The sequence below is a fragment of the Pinus tabuliformis genome, chromosome 4_1, assembly GCF_031772625.1.
Source record: "Pinus tabuliformis cultivar Carrire ecotype Pingquan chromosome 4_1, CPIR1, whole genome shotgun sequence".
NCBI lineage: Eukaryota > Viridiplantae > Streptophyta > Pinopsida > Pinales > Pinaceae > Pinus > Pinus tabuliformis.
In genome coordinates, this window is record NC_142303.1 from 961,113,406 (window position 1) to 961,135,347 (window position 21,942).

The following is a 21,942-nucleotide window of genomic DNA, read 5'->3' on the forward strand; positions in this document are numbered from 1 at the left end:
CTACGATTTCAGTAGATTAGAAATTTATTTCTCCATCAAGTGCATAAGAACTACAAGATGAAAGCAGCATGTTCCTTTTTAATGTAAATTCTGAAAACTGAATGAGAACTTCCAACATAAATAGTCCAGAGATGAGAAAAGCCAGCCAACAAAATACATCTTTAACAACCTGATCTGGTTCAAATTTACGATGCAGAGTCTTAACACGAAGAGGCTCATCATCATCCCAGGCTATATTCACTTTACTGTGCTGCAATGCACGGGTGTGAAAATCTGGAGCTAGATAATTGGTTGGAACCTGGAAACAAGATAAAATAAACAACAAAAATAATATCGGTCAGTAAAATAGCAAGGGGAAGAAGTCTTACATCCCTAATTGGTCAAAACCTCTATAACGCAAACATAATGAAACCAGAAACAATGAAAATAAGATTGATACATTAGAGAAGAGCCTGATTTTGAGCTCCACCAACGGCCTTCATTATGCTTTTCCCATGTCACAAAAGTGAAGTATTTCAACCTCAAGACAAAAATTTCATTCACATCATCTTATCCAAATATTTTCAATGCCAATAAACATAAGTTTATTTTCCGGAAACTTTCAACAAAGCATGAACACATTTTAAATCAAAAAAATATCTACAAATAACCTGCGCCCTAAGCAGTAAAAAGTTAAAAACAGAGTCAAATGATGTCAGTGGGGTGAAGAATTCAGATTTCTTTAAAGCACTTTCACCCTAACAACTTACCAAAAGAATGAAAAAAATCACATTAGATTGTTAACCTCAATCCTAAAATTTATTTACTTATTTGGTTACATAGTTTTCCTAGAATGATATAGTTATTCTAAAATGTATTATTGTTAAATTTGGCAACTAGTTATTTGGTTACATAGTTTTCCTAGAATAATATAGTTATTCTAGAATGTATTATTGTTAAATTTGGCAACTAGAGCCAAACATCATTTTGGACAGCTCTTATGAAGCAGCTGATATTTTTCTTGGATTCCTCTTTCCGAGAGGTGTAGGATTGATCTAAAGATCATCCCATTCTGTTATGTAAAAATTAGTTAGTTTAGGTTTATTATTTAATTTTCACGATCATAAGATCATGCCCTTTCCCCAAAAGGGTGTCCATGGCATTATATAAGCCAGGAACCCCATTTGTAAACACTCATCATCTGTAATTTCATCTTTTAATAAAATATTTATATAAATAAATCTGTTCCCAAGAAGTTTCTGCTTCATCTGGTATCAGAGCCAACACAAACTGGTGACACCCACAAGTTCTACTGGCCATCAGGCCCTACGGCTTTCAAAAAAAAACGGTACGTGTGGACTGTGTGTAGTCTGCCTAGAGAAATACGTTAGGTGAAACACTGACCATCAGGGGAAGACTGTGGAGGAGACATCGGTAAAACTGCATTATTTTCTTCCTGCAAAACTGCGGCTGCGTGGAATAATCAGAACCGGCATCGTTTTCTTTTTGCGGAACTGCTGCGTGGAATAATCTCTGTGGGGGTTTTACTTTTGAATGGTCAGACGAAAGGTGACCAACCAAAAGACGTAACCTTCCGTAAGAAAAATATATAACATTTATATAACGTCCAATATATACATTCAAAATATATATAACGTTATTTATGTATAAAGTAAAATATATATTTATAAAGTGAAATATATGTAAGTTAATATATATATATAAGGTTAATTTAATTAATTATTTTTTTAATTAATTAATTCAAAAAAAAATTAAGCTGGCAGATAAATACACGCCCCCACATACCCGCTCGATGTCGACAATGACAATGGCAGATTTCCAAAAAAAATTGTTGGACTCGGAGCATAAGATAAATAGCAACCACGATGAGGTCAGTAAAAGATTAGATGAATTCAAGATCAAGCTTGAGGGGCAGGCTGACAATATCAAAAAACAAGCTGACAATATTAAAAATCAGGCTGACAAAATAAAAAATCTTCAGGATACAACAAATCGAATAGAAATAAAGATGGAAAATCAACATGTCCAAACAGAAGTAGACATCAGAGAGGCCTTAACAATGCTGAAAATTCTATGTAAAAGGTCGAATTGTACACCCAAACAACTACTAAAAGAAAGTGAAGAGAATCAAGAACACGTCTCATCAGATTGAACAAAGTCAACAGACTCTCATGAAAAAGTTGAATCCCCAAAAAAATCAGCGACGCCCCACCAATAAGTGAGTAACACAGCCTTTACAAACAAGCAACTCTGGAATACCTTTACCAATCAACACCCTTTTTTCGCTCAACCATTAGCAACATACCAGCGAAGGGCAAAAGTTGAGATGCCTAAATTCGATGGAAACGAAAAAAACAATGTTGCATGGATAAATAAAGCAGAAGAATACTTTGAGATATATGACATCAATGACGATGACGAAAAGCTCAGGCATGCATCCATGAAAATGGAAGGAGAAGCATATAGCTGGTATATGTGGTGGAAAAAAACAACACACGTCATTAGCTGGAGAAAATTTAAAGATGCATTCTTTAAAAGATTCCAAGGTGTAAGAGAAGAAGAGTTCTTTTCAAAACTCATCAAGTTACGACAAAAAGGAAGTGTGGATGAATACACTCGAGAATGGGAGACCTTAGTAACACAAGTACCTGGGTTATCAGAGTCTCGTCTAATTCAATCATACGTCTCAGGACTCAAAACCCATTTACAAGTAGAACTTGAGATGCATGACATTTCATCAATAGAAGTAGCAAGACGAAAAGCAAAAACAACCGAAAAGAAATTCGAACAAATATTTTGGTCAAAATCTGAAAAAACATATTCAAGACGAAGAACACCTCAGTATGCGGACGCAAAAAATACAAGATATGTTCCACCACATCGACGTGAAGATGAAAAATCTAATGTGGAAACGCAAAGGATAAAAGAGGGTAAATGCAAGCGCTGTGGTGAGAAGTGGGACCCCAAGCATAGGTGTGCTAAAGGAAAAGAACCAAAGAACCTATATAATTGTGAAGCAACCAATGATTCAAACAGTGAAGATTCTGACATAGAAGAAACAGAAGATGCCCCAAAATTCTCACCAGAATTAGATGACGAAAGTATTCCGCAAGTGTCATTATCAGCCATGACAGGTATATCACAACCTCAGACCTTAAAGTTAAAAGGACACATAAAGAAGAACAATGTGGTGGTTCTCATCGACTCTGGTAGCACACACAATTTTTTAGATGCAACCGTGGCAAAGAGACTCAATATTTTTTCATTTCCCTTACCAAACATGAAGGTGATGGTAGCTGATGGTAAGAAGATTGAAAAGGTGGGGAAATTCCATAAGGTTAAATTGCAGATTCAAGACTTTAGTTTAGAGTCTCCATTTTTCATAGTACCATTAGGAGGAGTAGACGTAGTCTTAGGTATCCAGTGGTTACGAACTTTAGGTACTTATGCCGCCAACCACCAAGTACAATTTATAAAATTCAAATGGGGAGGTCAAAAGTACAAATTACACGGATTCCAAGCACCAAAAAATCAAATTGTATCATCATCTCAGATGATGAAGATGATTCGAAAAGGAGCACCCGCTTATGTAGTACAATGTCATCATTAGAAATGTTATCTGCAAATATGACCAGTGAAGAGTCACCAGAGATACAAGATCTAATTCGGAAGCATGAAAAATTATTTCAAGACCTACCTATGAAGATGCCGCCTAATAGGGAAATTGAGCATACAATAGAAGTCAAGGCAGGATCAAACCCTGTCAACATCAAGCCATACCGATACCCACATCACCAAAAAACAAAGATTGAGAGATTAATCCAAGACCTCTTAAGGTGTGGGATCATCTCGAAAAGTATAAGTCCTTACGCTGCTCCAGTGGTGTTGGTAAGGAAGAAAGATAGTTCATTCAAGCTATGCATTGATTATAAGGGATTAAACAAAATAACAATCAAGAACAAGTTCCCAATCCCTTTTATCGACGAAATGTTGGATGAGCTTCATGGCGCAAGGTATTTCTCAAAATTGGACTTAAGATCAGGCTACTATCAAATTAGAATCAGATTAGAGGACATACCAAAAACGGCATTCCGAACACACGAAGGTCACTATGAATTTAAAGTAATGCCGTTTGGATTAACCAATGCACCAGCAACGTTTCAAGCAACTATGAACGAATTATTTCGTCCACATCTTAGGAAGTTTGTATTAGTATTTTTTGACGATATTCTAATTTACAGTAAAACTTGGAAGGAGCACTTGCAACATTTGGACAAAGTTCTTACACTACTTAAAGAACACCAATTTTACGCAAAGAAATCCAAATGCACCTTTGGAAAGGAAGAAGTAGAATACCTTGGACACATTATTTCCCATGAAGGCGTAAAGGTGGACCCTAACAAAATCAAAGCTATAAAAGAATGGACCAAACCTGCTAATATATCCAAGCTAAGAGGGTTCTTAGGTTTGATTGGATATTACCGAAGATTTATTAAAAACTATGCACATATAACTGCACCTCTAACAAATCTTTTAAAGAAGAATTCGTTTCTATGGGATGAGGAAGCAGGAAGGTGTTTTGAAGAATTAAAGGAAATTATGTCTAATGCTCCCTTATTAGCAACACTAGATTTTTCTAAACCATTTATCATTGAGTGTGATGCTTCTGGATTCGGTATAGGTGCAGTATTAATGCAACAAGGACATCCAATAGCTTTTGAAAGTAGGAAGCACAACAAAAGAGAACGCCTCAAATCCACATACAACAAAGAAATGCTCGCTATCATGCACGCACTAGTGGAGGCAATATCTTTTGGGAAGTAAGTTTTCTATTCTAACAGACCACAACAGTCTCCAGCATCTCCCTTCAACAAAAAACACTTTCTGAAGAACAACAAAAATGGATTGAAAAAATTGCCGCTTTTGACTTGGAAATACTACATAAAAGAGGTAAAGACAATGTAGTAGCAGATGCCTTATCCAGGAAAGATGAAGAACCAACACTACTTGCAATTTCGGTTGTTGTCCCCAAGTGGCTTAACAAAATTCGAAGTGAGTATGCCAAGGATCCAGAAATAACGGCAATAATCAATAACCTTCCCAACAACTCAAAATTTGAGTGGAAGAATGATATCCTACGGTACAAGGGAAGAATCTATCTAAATACAAATTCCAAGTTTAAGTTTAAGATACTCAAGGAATCACATGACTCACCGTCAGTTGGACATGTAGGATTCTTTAAGACTTACTACAATGCACGTCAATCCTTCTTTTGGAAAGGCATGAATCGTGATATTCAGAAATATGTAACAGAATGTGACACATGTCAAAGGAATAAAAGTGAAAATATTACGACACCAGGATTACTTCACCCTTTAAACATTCCAAATCAGAAATGGGAAGAAATCTCGATGGAATTTATCAAAGGATTACCAGTATCTGAAGGCAAGGACAAGATTTTCATAGTAGTCGACAGACTCACCAAATATGCTCACTTTATGGCAATAAAGAAGTCATACTTAGCAAAAGAAATCGTTGAAATATTTTGCAAAAATATATATAAGTTACACGGTTTTCCGCAAGTCATTATGAGTGATAGAGATGCCAAGTTCAAAGGTAATTTCTGGAAGGAATTGTTCAGCCATATAGGAACCTACCTAAATATGAGTTCCGCTTATCACCCTCAAACAAATGACCAAACAGAGGTTGTCAATAAATGTTTGGAGGCCTACCTACGTTGCTACGCTACAGAAAAACAAAATAAGTGGGCTCAATGGTTACATCTTGCTGAGTGGTGGTATAATTCCACTTATCATACATCAGCAAAAACGACGCCATTTCAAGCTCTATATGGGTATGAACCCCCGAAATGGAAAGATCTAGCTATTGTCCAAACAAATCTTCCTATTGTTAAAGATCAACTAGAAGAAACCCAAAAATTGTCCAAATATTAAAAGAAAATCTGAATAATGCAAGGAATCGTATGAAGCAACAAGCAGACCGTAACAGAACCGAAAGAGAGTTTGAAGTTGGAGAATGGGTATTTGTTAAGCTCCAACCATACAAACAATTATCCTTAAAACAAAAAGGAAAAAACAAATTGGCACCAAAGTTTTATGGACCTTATCAGATCAACAAAAAGATTAGCCAAGTTGTGTATGGTTTAAGCCTTCCAGAGACAAGTCGTGTTCACAACATCTTCCACGTATCTTGCCTTACACTAGGTAACAATCAAACAGCGCAAACAACGCTTCCATCTTTAGATGATGAGGGAAGAGTCATTTTAGAGCCAGAAGGTATATTGTCTACTAGAGAAAGAAAGCTTCGATATCGTACTATCAAGGAATATCTGATCAAGTGGAAGGGCTTACCTGAAGAAGAAGCTTCTTGGGAGAATGAAGCATTTTGTCAACAACATCCGTCGTTACGTATGCTTTGAGGACAAAGCATTCTTTCGAGAGGAAGGCAATGTTATGTAAAAATTAGTTAGTTTAGGTTTATTATTTAATTTTCAATTAAATTAGACGAAAGGGCACGATCATAAGATCATGCCCTTTCCCCAAAGGGTGGCCATGGCCTTATATAAGCCAAGAACCCCATTTGTAAACACTCATCATCTGTAATTTCATCTTTTAATAGAATATTTATATAGATAAATCTGTTCCCAAGAAGTTTCTGCTTCACATTTTGACATGTACAAATGAAGTTATGAATTTATTTTGTTATGGACAAATTGTCAAGGTCGACCAGCGATCAAATTAGCATCCTCCAACGTTCAACGTTGCATATAAATACAAAGTGCCTCCTCATTTTGGCATCTCATCTCATTCATCTTTCTCTCTCTCATCTTGATTGGGTACGGATTTCTGGGCCTCTCTCCCTCCACACATGCGAAAGGAAGATTGTCTTTTCTAGCTGCTGCGTTGACCAGATTTGAACAAAATATCAGGAGGCTGACTTTGACTAGCGTTGACACTGTTTGACTTCGGTTTTGTGAGGGAGACCTCGGTTTCGGCAGGCCGCTGTTCTGGGCACAAAAACCGAGGCAGTTTGACCCCTGCGTTAACTGCCCTAATTCAGGTTGTTGCATTGGCTTTCGTTGACTAGATTTGACTCGTTATTTTCGGACTGTTTTGGGCTGCATTATCTTGCTATTGGAGGCCAATTTCAGCCCTATTGACCAACGTTGACTTTCTGATTAGGGCTTTTTGTTTCTGTTGATTTGACTGATCAGTTTGGGCAAGTGAATATTGTAAATTGTACTCTCTCTCTGTGCTGAACTTTTGAAGAATTATAAGAAGAATTGATCAAGGGTTTCCCCACATTGGGGTTTGTCCCTAGCTGGTGTCATATCTTGTGTCCTCTTGTGTTGGTTTGTCTTCTACTGTTATTGTTTATGTTCTACCTGCATTTTACTATCATGTTGATGTGATTGCTATACTAGATATGATATCGGGCTAATAAAGAAAATTGAAGTAAAATTGCTCTAAGCATGGAATATACCATTGATATCCTAAAATTAACATGGTATCAGAGTTGAGGTGAAGACAAAGCCCAAGCAACAGTGAAGAGCAATCACTAAGAGGAGCGAGCACTAATCAAGAACAAGTCTCAATGGCCTCCACATCCTACTTCAAGTCTAATGATAAGCTTCATAAGTCTAATTATCATGCATGGAAGATGTCTCTTTATTTGAATTTAAAAGAGCAAGATGTCATGGATTATGTGCAGGGAAAGATTCTAGAACCTCCTTCAAATGCATCAGTTGCTGCTAAGACAAAGTACACGAAGGGTGAAGTCAAAGCCAAGAAGATCATTTGGGATTCTATTCATAAGCACTTAGTTGCTTACATCTCCGATTTGAATACATCAAAGGAGATATATGACAGGTTGGTTGGTATGTTCAAATCTAGCAATGCAAATCAAATTCTTTTCCTCAAGAACAAGCTGAAGGATATAAAGAAGGGAAAGGTGAGGATATTCAATCTTATTTCATGAGGATTACCGAGATCAAAAATGATCTTCTTTTGATTGGTGAAGCTATTGCTGACAGGGAGCTAACTCTCATTGCCCTTGGAGGTCTTCCTCCCAAATGGCATGTGTTCAACACTACTATTCTCAATAACAACAAATTCTAGGTTTTGAAGAATCACTGACTAGATGTTCTCAAGAAGAAACAAGGATGATGGAATTGGAGATGCCTTTGAAAAGGAATAATCCTACTGCATTCTCCGCTCATGCCAAGAGGAAGAACAATGCAGGTTCAAAAAAGCAAAGTCAAGGAAGACTGGGATTCAAAAATGGAAGGAAGGGAAGATGCTTCGTTTGCAACAAGTTTGGTCACTATGCCAGGGAGTGTCCAAATAGAAGGGACACATCCCATGATGCTGATCACAATCATTCCAGGGGCAACAATAACAATCAAAAGAATGGCAGGTTCAACCACAAAGGGAAAAGAAATGCTTTTGCTACTCGACTTGGAAATGATCAAGCTTCTAAAAGAACAAGAAACTCCAGGTATGATGAGTCTAATGTTATAAATTCTAAGCAAAAGGAATTTTATCTTATATCTGTCCTCTGTACTGCCTCTTCTCCAGATACTTTGGGAAATTGGTTGATTGATAGTGGTGCCTCAAGGCACTTCACCGGGTACAAGGAAGCTCTTTCAAATTTGATAGAGAAGGATACAAATTTGGAAATTATCCTTGGAGACAATGCCACCTATCCCGTGAAGGGAGTTGGGAATGTTACCCTTCAATTGAATCAAGGTAACATCGTTCATCTTCAAGAAGTACTATATGTACCTGATCTAAAGAAGAATCTAGTGTCTATCTCGGCAATGGAAGACAAAGGATTCAACGTGGCATTCATCGATGGAGAGATACGTGTGTTGAAAAGAAATTTCGAAGAAGCATTTATTCTTGGATTTAGGGTTGACAGTTTATATCAATTTGAAGGAAGTCCACTGGGAGCCATGTCTTGCGACACATCTCTTCAATCCGAACTATGGCACTGGCATAGTGTTAAAAACCAGCCTAGCTAATTGGTTACTAGTCTAACCAGCCGATTAGCAAGCCCACCGGTTGGAACCGGAGCAAAAACTTGGTTAAGAGGCTGGATGGCGAGAAAATGGCCCTAATCGATCCTGAACCGGCCGATTATCGGCCATGCCCACCGAGGCCCCACTCGGCGCCTTTCTCAATGAGGTTTAGGGGTTTTGGAGGGAAACTAAGGGTGCTTTCCCTCCAAAAACACCCTCTACAAGACTTTAAGAGGACCCTCTCCCTCTCATTTGTCTCACACCTCTGATTTGGAGTGTTTATGAGTGTTTGTGAGTTTGTTTGGGAGCTTGGAGGATGAGATTTTGCTGGAGTAGTCATCTTAGAGTTGGAGTTGGAGCTATTTTGGAGATAGTTTGTAGCTGTCAATGGAGTTGGCATCTTCAAGAGGAGGCTAAGGAAGCTAGTTTGCATTTCTAGGTAAGGATTTTCACTTGAAAATTCCTCATTTGACTGTTGTCCATGAATTAAATTTTTTTATGTGTTATAAACTTATAAACTTTTCACTTCTATCATCTATGCTATCAAATCTCTAGTTCTATGCTATCAAATTTTGTAGCTTGCATGTGCATTTGTTTTCCTAAATTTAGCTTTGGTTTTCCATGTTGCTTGGCTGCAACTTTTTTTTTAAATGGTAGATTTCTTTGCAAATTGTAATTATTTCAAGCAAACATGGCTCTAAAAGGAAAGGGCAGTGCATGGGCTCATTATGATGTAACTGATTGAAAAATGATATGCAAATTATGCCATAAATCTATTGGAGGTGGGGGATTCTTAGATTGAAACAACACTTGGCTCGAGTAAGAGGTCAAGTAAAGCCATGTGATGCACCAAATGCAGTGTTAGGTCCTATTAGGGCAGAATACATTTCCAAGCTTGAAAAGTTTTATGAGGATAAGGCTAGGGAGAAGGCCATCCAAGATGACATTGCAAGGAAGAGGGAATTATTAGAAGCCATGAAAGAGAGTGGGTATGATGATTATGAGATTCAAAACTCAACTTCTATCCCTTCCACCAATGACCCCTTTCACTATCTTCATCCTTCTTGTGGCCAACCATCAAAAGAAACAAAGAGAACAAACATCCAAAGTTTTTTCCCATCTTCTGCCAACATTGCCTCTTCTAATCCCACTTCCTCCCAGCCAAGTCGTCAACCCACTTTGGATCAACATTGGAAAAAACAATGCAAAGAAACTTCTCATCAATACATTGCTAGATGGTGGTATGATTTAGATATCCCATTTAATGTTGCTCGCTCACCTTATTGCTCACCTTATTACCAAGCTATGTGGGACTCTATTATAGATGCAGGAAAAGGCTTCAAAGGCCCTAGTATGCATGACTTGAGGGGATCTCTTTTGCAAAAAGAGATATCTTCCATTGATGAGTATTTGGGTGAGTTTAAAGATTCATGGCTCAAAACAAGTTGTTCCATCATGTCAGATGGATGGACCGATGGAAAGAACCACACTATCATTAATTTCCTTGTTTCTTGCCCTCAAGGAACCATGTTTTTGAGATCAGTTGATGCATCTGATAAGATGAAGGATGCAGCCCTTCTATTTGAGCTTTTGGATGACATTATTCAGGAAGTTGGGGAGCAGCATGTTGTGCAGGTCATCATCGATAATGCCTCAAACTATGTTCTTTCTGGGAAGATGCTTTGAGTCCAAATATAAGACCATATTTTGGACACCATGTGCTGCACATTGCATGACCTCGTGCTTAAGGACATAGGCAAAGTGGAGTGGGTAAAAAACACTGTAGGGCATGCCAAGTGCATTACAGAATACATTTACAACCACTCATGGGTATTGAGCCTAATGAGGAAAAACACTGGGGGCAAAGAGCTTGTTAGTCCTGCAATTACGAGATTTGCAACTCACTTCCTCACATTGCAATGTCTTAGTGGTCAACATAAAAACTTGCAAAAAATGTTTTCTTCTCAAGAATGGTCTGAATCTCGGTGGGCTCGTAGACAAGATGGAAAAGACACCAAAAAGAAAGTGTTAGAAATTATTTTTGGAAAAGGCCTGTAGAGCTTGTGAAAATTACCGAGCCCCTTGTTAAGGTGCTAAGAATGGTGGATGGGGAAAAATTGGCCATGGGCTACATTTATGAGGCTATGGATCAGGCAAAGGAGTAGATATGGGCAACTTACAAGGATAGGTTAGTTAAATATGGCCGTATATGGGAGATCATTGATAACAGATGGAACAATCAACTCCATCGTCCTATACATGCAACTGGGTATTTTTTGAACCCAAAGTATCATTATAAAAATCGGCTAGGAGATCTGCATGATGGGGAGGTCAGAGCTGGATTGATTGATTGCTTGGAGCGCATGGTCCCTACCCATGCAGACCAGTTGGAAATACATAGACAACTTACTGTTTTCACTATGGCAGGTGGTACCTTTGGCAAAAACTTGGCAAAGATGGCAAGAGATGTGGACCAACCAGGTAAGCAATTCCAATTTCCAATTTGTTTTTCTTTTCAAGTTAAAATTGTTTACGTTCTTTACAATTCAAATTATAAACTAAGTTACTAATTAATGTCTTTTTCTTTGCAGCACATTGGTGGGAGTCATTTGGTGGCCAGTGTCCTCAATTGCAAAGGTTTGCAATTAGAGTCCTCAAACAAACTTGCAGTGCTTCAGGTTGTAAGCGCAATTGGCCTATTTTTGAGCACATACACACGAAGAAGAGAAACCGTTTGGAACAAAAATAGTTAAATGATCTTGTTTTCGTGCAATACAACCTTCGACTGAGGAGGAGCCAAATGATGAGCAAAACACCTGAACTAGATCCCATTGTGTTGGATGATATTGATCCAACATCATAATGGGTGGAGGAAACTGAAGATCCTGTGTTTGAGGTTGATTTTGATATCGACATGGCTTTAGCGGGGGATGAAGCAGATTATGTGGCGGCATCAGAACTAGGATCAGTAGCGGCATCAAGGAAAGGCAAAGAACCAATGGAAGGCACTAGTCGTGCAGGTCGACAAACTCATGCTTCCATTAGGTCCACTTCTATTGTTATTGGTGGCATTGATACTGAGGTTGCAAATCAGGCTAAGGCATCCTCAAACTCTGAACCAATGATGTTATGTAGCTCCTAATGATGATCTTGTGGCTAGTAGTGGTGATGAACTCGATGATTGATCATGTGTACACTGTAGACTTGTAGTAGGCCAATGGCCTCATAGCTTGTAGCATTGTTTTTGGACTTTATAGGCCATTTAGAGCCTCGTTGCTTATGTATTTTGTTATTTTGTCGATGATATGTATTGCACTTGATGCCATTTTGATATATTCACCTTCACATGGTATATAAATGAGCAAACTTTGCATATTTCGTCTCTATTGGCTTGGAATCATGGTTTTAAATCTTAAAAATAGTTTTGTTTCATTAAAAATTAATTATTTAATGTATTTTTCTAAAACCGATTTGTTTAGACCAAACCAGTCCCGGTTAGACCAGTTCCGATCAGTAAACTAGTTCATTATGTGGACCGGTCTGGTCACCGATTACGGTTTTAAAAACATTGGGCACTGGAGGTTTGCTCATCTTCACTATAAGGCTCTACCCGATGCAAGGAAGATGGTTACAGGTATGCCCGAATTCAAAATAGACCATAAAGGTGTATGTCAGGGATGTGCCGAGGGAAAACATTCAAGGGGACCATTCCCCTCAAAAGATACCAAGACCACAAACATTTTGCAATTGGTTCATTCTAATCTATCTGGTATGTTGCATGTGGCATCATTAACAGGGTATTTATATTATGTTGTCTTTGTGGATGACTTCTCTCGCAAAACTTCAATATATTTCTTGAAGAAGAAGGACTAAATATTCTCATGGTTTTGTGCCTTCATAGCCTTGGTGGAAAATCAAACAAGGAAGAAGATCAAGATATTGAGGACCGATAATGGAACCGAGTATGAGTCAAATGAATTCAATGACTATTTCAGGGAAGATGGCATTAAGAGGGAGACTACTATTGTATATACTCCTGAGCAAAATGGTGTTGTTGAAAGGAAGAAGCGTTCCATTATAGAAGCCACTCGTGCCATGCTTCATGATCAAAGACTTCCAAAGTTCCTATGGGGAGAAGCTGCCAACATCGTTGTGTACGTTCAAAATCGATGCCCCTCATCAAGTATTGGAATCCAAAACTCCCGAAGAAGTTTTCACTAGTAAGAAACCTGATGTTTCTCATTTTAGAATTTTTGGCAGTCCTATATACTTTCATGTGCCGAAAGAAAAGAGAAGTGAATTGGAGGCATCTAGAAAGAAAGGAACTTTTGTGGGCTACAGTGAAACTTCTAAGGCATATAGAATCTATGTGCCTAGTCAAAGAGAAGTGGAGATAAGTCATGATGTCACTTTCGATGAGGATGTTTCCCTTGGGAAGATTAGTAACCTTCCTCTTCCAAGGAAGGACAAAGAAGCAGATTCCAAAAGCAAGTAGACCTGCAGGATGAGCATATGCCCGATGTTGAAGGACCAATGGATCCCATTGATCCTCTTCCTCCAAAAGGAGACCCTCCTAGCTAAGGGAAACTCTCGAAGATGTTGAGAGACATGTTGCACCGAGGGGGACATTTCGTGAAAGCAAGAAGCCTAAAGGTACCAAGGGTACTTAACTGCTATGAGCACTATTATTCAATTTGAACCTTGCTCATTCGAAGAAGTTGTGAAGCAACAAGTATGGAAGGATGCTATGAATGAAGAGTATGAGTCAGGTATGAAGAATGATGTTTGTGATGTGGTCCCTAGACCCCAGGACAAATATGTTGTCACCTCTAAATGGCTCTACAAGATTAAGCATGGTGTTGATGGAAGTGCTGAGAAGTTCAAGGCAGATTTGTTGCTTGAGGCTTCTCTCAAAAGGAAAGTGTAGATTATGATGAGATATTTGCATCGGTTGCCCGCTACACCACCATCTGTTCGATTATAGCCCTTGTTGCTTCGCAAGGATGGAATCTTCATCAAATGGATGTCAAGACTGCCTTCTTGCATGGTTCACTTAAGGAGGAAGTCTATGTAGAACAACCTGAGGGGTTCGAAGTTCAAGATCGTCAAACACATGTATGCAGGTTGAAAAAAGCCCTCTATGGGTTGAAGCAAGCACCCCAAGCTTGGTATGAGAGGATCGATAGCTATCTAATGAAGTTGATCTGGACCTTTACTTTAAGGTTGAGAATGACAGACCTCTCATCTTGGTACTCTATGTGGACGATCTCTTTCTGACAGGTGCAGACCCTCTTATTCATCAATGTAAGAGGGAGTTGGCTTCCGAATTCGAAATGAAATACCTAGGACTAATGCATTACTTCCTAGGGTTGGAGGTCTGGCAAAAGCCAGGCGAGATTTTCCTTTCTCAAGGAAAATATATTGTGAAGATACTTGAAATATTTGGGATGGTGCACTGCAAGTCCATGACTACTCTGATGGAACTTAACTTCAAGAAGTTATGCGAAAGTGTTGTTGGGTTTGGTTTGGGAAATCCTTTTAAGTATCGTCAACTCGTGGGAGCCCTGATGTTCTTGGTAAACTCCTGTCCGAACATATGTTTTGCAGTGAATACATTGAGCCAGTTTATGGTCGAGCCTCATCACATACATTGGATTGCTACCAAGAATCTCTTGAGATATCTTCGGGGCACAATCACTTATGGACTGAGATACACTGCTGGGAATGTGCAGCTCCATGCTTACTCTGATGCAGACTGGGTTGGAAGTGTGTGGTGGATCGTAAAATCACATCTAGATGTTGCTTCTCTCTAGGTTCTGCTTCGATATCATGAATGAAAAAGAAGCAAAAGTCAGTTGCCTTGAGCACCGCTAAGGCTGAAGACATTGCTGCTAGTTTGGCCTCCTGTGGAGCTATTTGGTTGAGGAAGCTCTTTAGTGAGTTGTTTGGACAAGTGCTAGATACCACCATGATCTTCTGCGACAACCAGAGTGGGATTCGTCTTTCGGAGAATCTCGTGTTTCATGACCGCTCCAAGCATATTGATATCAGGTAACACTTTATCCACGATATGGTACAATGAGGAGCAATAAGGCTCCAACAAATTGGGACTGATGATCAGGTCGCCAATATTCTTACGATGCCCCTCGGGAAGGTCAAATTCATAACCTTCCATGAACGACTTGGAGTCGTGGAGAGATGAGCTCCGGAGGGCTTTGGGGTACTTCTTGGAGCGATGAGCAACCATAGGGTGAGTGGTTCACCTTCCCCCTAATGGTGCGCGATGTACAGGGTGAGTGGTTCACCTTCCTTTGTGATACCCCATGGTGGCATATGCTTAGGTTGAGTGGTTCACATTCTCCTATGGCATATGAGCAGGATGAGTGGTTCACCTTCTCCTGCCGACACATCCTACCCATGTAGTCCGGGACTCATGGAAAGTACCACTCATCTAGCCAATAAGTTGGGAAATGAGAATAAGGACCATAGTACCACCGATGGACGCATTGTGTACTACCTTACTCCCTATGCTAGGATGTTGATATTGATCTGAGATCAATGGAAACTGACTACGAGTCAATTAAGAGTGGTATGACACACTCTGTTGTTCGAGACTGACTTCAAGTTAGTGGAGAATGGTATGATACATTCTCGATTATTTCTTCTTTCTTCATGGTTCAATAGAGCAGAGCAGTGCAGTGACAGGGATGGAACAAATTGTTAGACAATTTGGCAGGTGATGTTCTCCCTAGTTGAGAGGGAATGTTAAATTTGGAAACTAGGGCCAAACATCACTTTAGACAGCTCTTATGAGGCAGCTGATATTTTTGTTGGATTCCTCTTTCCGAAAGGTGTAGGATTGATCTAAAGATTATCCCATTCTAACATGTACAAATGAAGTTATGATTTTATTTTGATTATGGACAAATTGTCAGGGTCTGCCATCCATCAAATTAGCCTCCTCCAGCCTTCAACCTTGCATATAAATACAAGGTGCCTCCTCCTCATTTTGGCATCTCATCTCATTCATCTTTCTCTCTCTCATCTTGATTGGGTACGGATTTTTGGGCCTCTCTCTCTCCACACGTGCAAAAGGAAGATTGTCTTTTCTAGCTGCTGCGTTGACCAGATTTGACCGAAATTTCAAGAGGCTGAAATTTCAGGAGACAGAAATTTCAGGAGGCTGACTTTGACCAACATTGACCCTATTTGACTTTGGTTTTGTGAGGGAGACATCTGTTTGGGCAGGCATTGTTCTGGGCACAAAAATTGAAAAAGTTTGACCCCTGCGTTGACCAACTTTGACTACCCTAATTCAGGTTGTGGCATTGACTTTTGTTGACTAGATTTGACTAGTTATTTCGGGTTGTTTTGGGCTACATTATCTTGTTGTTGGAGGATGAGTTGACCAATGTTGACCGAGCTATTTTGGAGGTCAATTTCAGCCCTGTTGACCAGTGTTGACTTTTTGGTTAGGGTTTTCTGTTTCTATTGTTTTGACTGATCAATTTGGGCAAGTGAATATTGTAAATTGTACTCCCTCTCTGTTGAACTTTTGAATAATTATAAGAAGAATTGATCAAGGGTTTCCCCACATTGGGGTTTGTCCCTGGATGGTGCCATATCTTGTGTCCTCATGTTGGCTTGTCTTCTACTGTTATTGTTTATGTTCTATCTGCATTTTACTATCATGTTGATGTGATTGCTATATTGGATATGATATTGGGCTAATAAAGAAAATTGAAGTAAAATTGCTCTAAGCATAGATCATACCATTGTTATCCTAAAATTAACAATTATTTCAAGAATAATAAAGGTAATTCTATAAGTGTTGTATTCCCCAGAAGATAGATAGGCTTGTCACAGCGTTGTCATAGCGATTAACCTTGAGTTGTTGATCAAGGACACATGGCATGTTGAGTTGGGGCTAGAGAGGTTATATATATGATATGCCTTTCATCCCTTATGTACTGTTTTTTATCTGATTGATAAAATTATGTGTCTGATGAAACTTCTGCCATATTTATAATGGTATCAGAGCCATGGTAAAGAGAGTTTGATATGACGAGAGTATCGTCATGAGGAGAAGGCCATGATGGATCAGTGATGAAGAAGACTCCAACACCTCAACCTGGCTTCTTCATCAACAAAGAATTTTATGTTAGGGAAGTACTTTGTTTTTTAAAATTCTAAATTGAGTTTTGTAGCAAAATAATTTGGATCTACAATTTTTCAAAGATATTCACTGTTTTTTTCTTGTAGATTTGAAAAAAAAAATTATAGATCTCATATTTATTTTCTTGTTAAATTTAAAAGAAGAACCCCAGATCTTATAAATTTGGAAATTACTTTTCTTTAACCATATTTTTTTTGGATCTTCATTCCAAGTGTCATTCTTTTATATTTCTGGCAAAGCCTGGATGCAAAATCTGCAAAGTTTCTTGGAGTTGGTATCATTTAAAGATTCTGGTTTCATTGACAGCAACTTTGACTTTTCATTTCAGCAATCATTTTTTTAAATTACAATCCCTTAACTCGACATCAGTGCCTCAACCATCTCTAATGCCTGATATCCTCTCAAATTTATATGACTTTTACCCACCACCTATGGGTGATATCCATAGGAGAAAATTTTCTCCTAGATGGTCCTTAGCCGGCAATGAATAGCTTCTTGTAGCCGCCAGATAGCTCGATGTGCCACGATCTCCGCCACCTGATCCAGCCATTATGCTCCCTCATCCATCCCTTATGATTGTATGTTTGAAGGTGGGCCTTCCAACCCTGAAAGTATAGCCTTTCATTATGTAGTTGGCTATTTTGGCTTACTTATATGGATTAGTGGGGTGATTCGGCGAAAAGAATGGGCTTAGTTTGTACCTTGTCTCCTCTGTCCAACGTGGTGGTTAACCTTGTATTCTAGTCCCATGGGATCTCCTTTAATGGCTACTAACTTTAGCAATGGCACTACATGAGAAATCACAATTTTGGTTGCACAGTTCTATTTCCCGACACCACATACATCACTCCCCTCTGCTCATTATAACCCCTTTCACCATATTTCCCATCTGAGTCCACATTTGTCCATTGTGTCCACAAGGAGTTACCCTCCCCCTCCCCTTGTCAACACTTTGGGTCGGGCCTAGAACGATGCCCCGGATGTTAATGCAACTAAAAAGAAAATAAAAAGCATAATATGGCCACTCTCAACAGGGAATGTACCATAACATGCAAAAACTGGTCGGGACATACAAATTTAGCACATGGGAAAAAGCCAACGTGAGCTCTACCCTCTATCATTATGGCCATCACCCTGGTTCCTAGGGTCCCACTATGAGCCCCCTTCATCATTAAGAAACCCATGATTGTCCCAACTCCTAGTGGGCGATGAACTATCCAACCTTAAGGGGATATTCACTGTTGCATCATTCACATCATGCCCTCATCCCCTGGATCCCCGAGTAGTTATATAAGAAAATTAAATAAAAGGCAAAAGGCATATGAAGAAGGGTGGAAAAACAAAGATCGAGTAACTCATGTACTATGATTGCTCCCTCCTACATTCATACACCCAAGTGTGGGCTTCCCTCATCATGGTTACCCTTGTACTATGGCATGTGGCTTGGAGCCTTCCCCTGATGTCCCACTTTGTTCCATCATTATATTATATGACACCTGCCACTTAAGGGATGTACCATGGACTTGTCACTCCCTTAAAGGTTGAAACCACTTAATAGCGTCCTTGATTAACCTCCTTTTTGAACTTGGAGACACTTGTACATTCTAAAAAGCCCATTATGGAAGGGCATCCCACTGTGAAGTGTCCACTTGGTTCCATAACCTATAAGCTCATTTACTCAATTGCATTGATGATTTGTTGTACTGGAAGGTGAGGAAATGCATTGGACCTTATACAGGATTGCAGGTGGATCTTCATCTTGGGATTTGTGTGAAAATTTGGAGGCCCAAATTTTTACTACAACAACTGATTACATTTATCCTATTTGTCAATTATTGAACAAATTTATTTATTGTTTCTTACAGTAAACACCAAAACTAATACACTGCAGCCTTCACCATTTAAATAAAATGTGGAAACAAGAAACTGAGCAAGAAAGAAATACACAACACATCTACACAATTATTTTTGGACAAATGTCCCCGGAAAAACCCAGTGTGGGAAAACCGGTGCAGCAGCTGAGGGTTTGTATTATTAAGCAGTAGTAATTCTAAGTACAATTCCTTGGATGCCCAACTAGCTATCTAATACAGAGAGAAACTGGATAAAACGAATAGTGAGATGATCTCACCGTGTCACTAGAAGATCCATCTCTGATCTCGTTGAAATGAGCCTCTACATCCCTTTTGCGTTAGCCTCTGCGCAGAACTGCGTCAACCACAGGCAGTCTTTGCAACACCTCTGTTGGGACTGCGCGGCCCCTTCTTCAGATCCTTTATTGGCTAGAAAATCCAGTTCAAAGCCTCACGGTCTCACACCCCAACTCCAGGCTCCTAAAACTCGATTTCCTCAGTAGGAATTCAATCTCCAGATGTCGTTCTGCCCTCTCTGCCTTGTACCCTCTGGCCCATCTAACTGAAATGAAACTGAATCATAACCCTTAACTTGGTGAGTAGAATTATCTCCAAGGATAACATTTAAATTAGCCTCCCTCTCAACTAGATTAGAGAGTGCTTCTTTGTAACCATTAAAATGTTTTAAAGCACCACTATCAACTAACCAACTATCAAATGATTTTGCAAAAGAAGAACTAAAAAGAGCAGAAACAAGAAAATATTCTAATTGAGTTTTTGTTGCATTATTTCTATATCTTGGATTTCTTGTTTTCTGAGGAAAGCATATTCTTTGATTTTCAAAAGTGTCTTTTCTATAATCAGATTTTTTTTGAAACTAAGTGCTCTTTTTCTTTCTTTAAAATCATGAGCAAAGTGACCATGCTTTTGACAGTTAAAGCATCTAACTTTTGACATGTGTAGATTCTCTTTATTTGATTTGAAAGCAAATTTCTTTTTATTACCTTTCTTTCTCTTGCCATAGGCTAAAAATTTTGTAGGTTATCCTTTTCATGATGTGAAATTCTCCCTCTAGAGATCATTCTGGCCTCCCTTGGATACACTTTTCCAGGAGCTGATAAAACGTTGGAATAGTGTTGATATTGTTGATGGTGGTGATAAAAGTCTCCCAAACAAGAGAAAGGCCTTCAAGTGCAATCAACACCATTTCTTTGTTGAGTACAACTTCACCAACTGTTGACAGTTGATCCCTGATTTTGGTCATTCTCAGAAAGTATGCTTGAACCGTCTCTCCTCTATTCATCTTGATGTCATTCAGTTGATTCTTCAAGGCAATAATCTGGTTCAAGTTACTAATTGCAAACATGCCAATTAGTTTGTCATACATTTCTTTAGCTTTCTTCAAACTAGAAACACAAGTAATGAGATGATCACTAAGAGAATCAAAGATAATTTTTTTAGCTTTGATTTCACCATTTTTATGTTTGGATTTGACAGCAGCACTTGAATTCTCTAGTGGATCAGCAATTGTGTCTTCAAAATACTCCAAAACTTCGTGTTCTTCAAGAGTGATATCTAGACTTGCTTTCCATGGACCAAAATTTGAATCATCATTCAGCTTCTCCTCTACCTTGAAGTAGGACGAAGTCATCTTAATCAAAAAACTTTGGTAGCAAGTAGGGTCTCTTCAGATGATCTCTGGTCTCCTTGGACTTGTCTTCACCAAGACTCTGATACCATGTTAAAATTTGAAAGTTTTATGCAAAAATTTAAAAATTCTTTGCAGAAACTTGAAAGTTCTATGCAGAAAATTGAATGTACTTTGAAGAAAGTTGAATGTACTTTGTAGAAAGTTAGATGTACTTTGCTCAAAACTAAGTGTACTTTGCAGAAAAATGAATGTTCTATATTGTTACAATTACATAGAATGCAGATTTATTCTTCAAAACTTTTCAGATCAGCAATTGTAAATAGAACATAAACTTAAGGATCATATGTAGACAACCAAGCAAAATTATGAGACACTGAGATTTTGGTTCAATGACCAGTGCAAAACTCCTGAAGGGGGAAACCTAAATGATCCTTCTTCTATTGGATTTCTTCAATTGTTTAGCAAATTACACAAAGAGAGAGAATGAGAATGAATAAGTCACCAATGTCTGATCAACTTGCAACTGAAGTACACTTGCTCTTTGCTTGAAGATCCTCCTCTTGATCAGCTCATGTCCTTCACGCATGCTTTAGCTCTTCCCTTGCTCTTATTCTTCACTAGCTCTCACACTTCTCTTGCATACACTCAACACTTGCTCTCATTCTTCATAATGAACATGCTACTCTCAACTCTCACTTGCCCTTGCTTAAATAGATAAGAAATGAGAAGGGTTACAAAATGAATTCATGCCTTGAGCCAATAATAGGAGAATCGAATTCCATGAGGGATGAGTTCTTAAGAAGTGTAACTCATCCCAGGAATAGAGAGGGGTACACTTTTCTTGAGGAGTTACAATTCAAATTAGGGAGCGAGAAATTTACACTTAGGCATGAGAGAATATTTGGTGAGAATTACAAATGAGTTGAATGAGGGAGTTTGTTGATTTTAGGTATGTTTTATACTTAGAGCAATTTACTTCAATTTTTCATATTAGCCCAATGACAATATTCAAATTAGCAATCACATTAGCATGATAGTAAAGTGCAGATAGAACATAAACATAAATAGCAGAAGACAAGCCAAGACAAGAGGACACAAGATGTGGCACCAGCCAAGGACAAACCCCAATGTGGGGAAACCCTTGATCAATTCTTCTTATATTCTTCAATAGTTCAGTAGAGAGAGAGATAGTACAAATACATTTGAAGTCAATACTTGACTT

General features: G+C 38.6%; 1 protein-coding gene across 1 annotated transcript in view; it reads right to left on the reverse strand.

Annotated features, from left to right (window-relative positions):
• LOC149179349 (pre-rRNA-processing protein esf1-like) overlaps positions 1 to 20,720 on the reverse strand; it is a 34,491-nt gene extending 13,771 nt beyond the window's left edge. The window contains exons 1-2 of the mRNA XM_089422427.1: positions 20,244 to 20,720; positions 170 to 298 (exon numbers count right to left, since the gene is read on the reverse strand). Of these exons, the coding sequence (XP_089278553.1) occupies positions 170 to 298; positions 20,244 to 20,720 (606 nt within the window). The remainder of the gene's footprint in view (positions 1 to 169; positions 299 to 20,243) is intronic.
• Positions 20,721 to 21,942: the final 1,222 nt, after the last annotated feature.